We start from the raw sequence: 2,478 nt of genomic DNA on the forward strand, positions 1-2,478 counted from the left end.
CGCGGCACGGCGCGGCCCTCGGCCCGGGGTCCGAGTCGGGCCGGCGGGACAGATGTCCCAGCAGCACCTGGAGCCTCCAAACGGCAGCCTTGGACTCCATGGACAACGCCCCCGGCTTCTCCTGCGCCCCGATTCTTGCGAACGGGAATTATGAAAACCTTCGCCCGCGCCTGCGCACAACCGCCGTCCGGTTACCCCGCCTCCCCCCCCACCCCCGCTCGAGGTGTGCCAGCCAAACCGGAGTTTGCGAAAGCGTCCCGAAGGTGCCCACCCACCCCCCGACTCTCGCCAATCAGAAGGAGGCACTGGCTGCCTTAGACCACGCCCGCTCTCCCGCTTCAGCCTATCAGAAGTTGGCGGGGGGGGGAGGAGGAGGAGGAGGAGGGGGAGGAGGAGGAGGCTGCCTGAAGCCACGCCCCGCTCATCGAAGCTAGCCAATCATAAGGAGCCACTAGCTGCTGACACCACGCCCTCCCGTTCATTGACTCGGAAGTGGGTACTGGCTGCCTGAGACCACGCCCCGCTCATCGCAGCCAGCCAATCAGGAGGAGGATCTGCCTGAGGCCACGCCTCTCGGTCGCCCGTCCGAGGCTCCAAAGTCCGGCTGGACGGCCCGCCTGGCCTCCTGGGGGCTGAGGGAAGGGTGGACGTCGCCTGATCCCCGCCAGGGCTGCCCACTGGACACCCGACTTTCGCAATGTGTCGCCTCCCACAAGGGCGCAGCCTCAGCGTTGGGTCCACGACTGCTCTGACAAGCGGACCCCCTCCCCGCCACATACACACTTAGTTCCCTCTGCTCTGGCCCCAGCCTCCTGCTCTCAAACCCCAGGACCTCAGTCTGTGGACAGGGTCAGTCTGTCCAGGGCAAAGCCATATGCGATTCCCCGGCGGCAGCACGGACAGTGGATCGTCACAAACATGCCGGTGGCTCAGGCCTGTCAGCCCAGCTGCTCAGGAGGCTGAGGGCTGAGGATCGCGGTTCGAAGCCAGCCCTGGGCAGGAAAGGCTGTGAGACTCTGATCTCCAATGAATGACTCAGCAAAAGCTGACGTCGGGCTGTGTCTCAAGGGGTAGAGCGCCAGCCTTAAGCCCAGAGAGGCTCAGGGACAGAGCCCCAGCCCTGGGTTCAAGCTCCAGGACCAACCCACACAGACACAAGCACACACACACACACACACACACACACACACATGCTAAAGGACAAAGTCCAGGTCCCAAGTTCAAGCCCCAGGACCAACACACACACACACACACACACACTAAAGGAGAGTCCAGGCCCCAAGTTCAAGCTCCAGAACCAACACCAACACACAGACACACAGACACACACAGCCATACACACACACACACACACACACACACACTAAAGGACAGAGTCCAGGCCTCAAGTTCAAGCCCCAGGACCAACACACACACACACACACACACACACACGCTAAAGGAGAGTCCAGGCCCCAAGTTCAAGCTCCAGAACCAACACCAACACACAAACACACACACACACACAAGCTAAAGGAGAGTCCAAGCCCCAAGTTCAAGCTCCAGAACCAACACCAACACACAGACACACAGACACACACATGCTAAAGGACAAAGTCCAGGTCCCAAGTTCAAGCCCCAAGACCAACACACACACACACAAGCTAAAGGAGAGTCCAGGCCCCAAGTTCAAGCTCCAGAACCAACACCAACACACAGACACACAGACACACACATGCTAAAGGACAAAGTCCAGGTCCCAAGTTCAAGCCCCAAGACCAACACACACACACACAAGCTAAAGGAGAGTCCAGGCCCCAAGTTCAAGCTCCAGAACCAACACCAACAAACAGACACACACATACATACACATACACACACACACACACACATACTAAAAGGACAGAGTCCAGGCCCCAAGTTCAAGCCCCAGGACCAACACACACACACACACACACACCTTCAACCCCATTAACTCCTAAAGGCCCAGGCTAGTTGCTGTAACCCACTTTCTCCATTTCTTTTTTTTTGGGGGGGGTCAATCATGGGGCTGTCGTCGGTGCTGTCTCTGAGCTCTTTTGCTTGAGGCTAGCGCTTGACCACTTGAGCCACATCTCCACTTGCAGTTTTCTGGTGGTCTCACCGTCTTTCCTGCCCGGGCTGTTTTCGATCCTCCGGATCTCAGCCTCAGGCGGGAGCCGCAGCTCCAGCCCTGGGCTCTCTTTTTGAAGGCATCGAGAGGCTTTCCCGTGCTAGCACACCGCCCCCCCCCCATCCCCTCCCAGCTCAGGGCGAGGCCCGCCGGGCCGGGCCGCAGGGGCGGCGCCTCCTCCTTCCCCTCCCGCGGAAACCGAAAGCGGGCGTGGCCGGCGGTGAGCTCCGGGCGAGGAAGCAGGAAGTCCGGGGAGACGCGCAGCCGGCTCCGCGGCGGAGGCGCCATGGCCGCGGGAGGCCCGGGCGCGGAGTTTGCGTCTCGGGGTCTGTCGGGTTCGGCGCCGG

The 2,478-nt window shown here is 60.8% G+C and overlaps 2 protein-coding genes across 2 annotated transcripts in view; one reads left to right on the forward strand and one right to left on the reverse strand.

The window, feature by feature from the left end:
- The window catches only part of LOC105996239 (3-ketoacyl-CoA thiolase B, peroxisomal-like), a 10,219-nt gene extending 7,800 nt beyond the window's left edge, over window positions 1–2,419 (reverse strand). Inside the window, exon 1 of the mRNA XM_013030254.1 lies at window positions 2,282–2,419. Coding sequence (XP_012885708.1) covers window positions 2,282–2,419 — 138 coding nt within the window. The remainder of the gene's footprint in view (window positions 1–2,281) is intronic.
- Myd88 (myeloid differentiation primary response 88) overlaps window positions 2,374–2,478 on the forward strand; it is a 4,081-nt gene continuing 3,976 nt past the window's right edge. The window contains exon 1 of the mRNA XM_013030324.1: window positions 2,374–2,473. Within this exon, the coding sequence (XP_012885778.1) occupies window positions 2,418–2,473 (56 nt within the window). The 5' untranslated portion in view covers window positions 2,374–2,417. The remainder of the gene's footprint in view (window positions 2,474–2,478) is intronic.

This window comes from Dipodomys ordii, unplaced genomic scaffold, assembly GCF_000151885.1.
Source record: "Dipodomys ordii isolate 6190 unplaced genomic scaffold, Dord_2.0 Scaffold128, whole genome shotgun sequence".
NCBI classification, from domain to species: Eukaryota; Metazoa; Chordata; class Mammalia; order Rodentia; family Heteromyidae; genus Dipodomys; species Dipodomys ordii.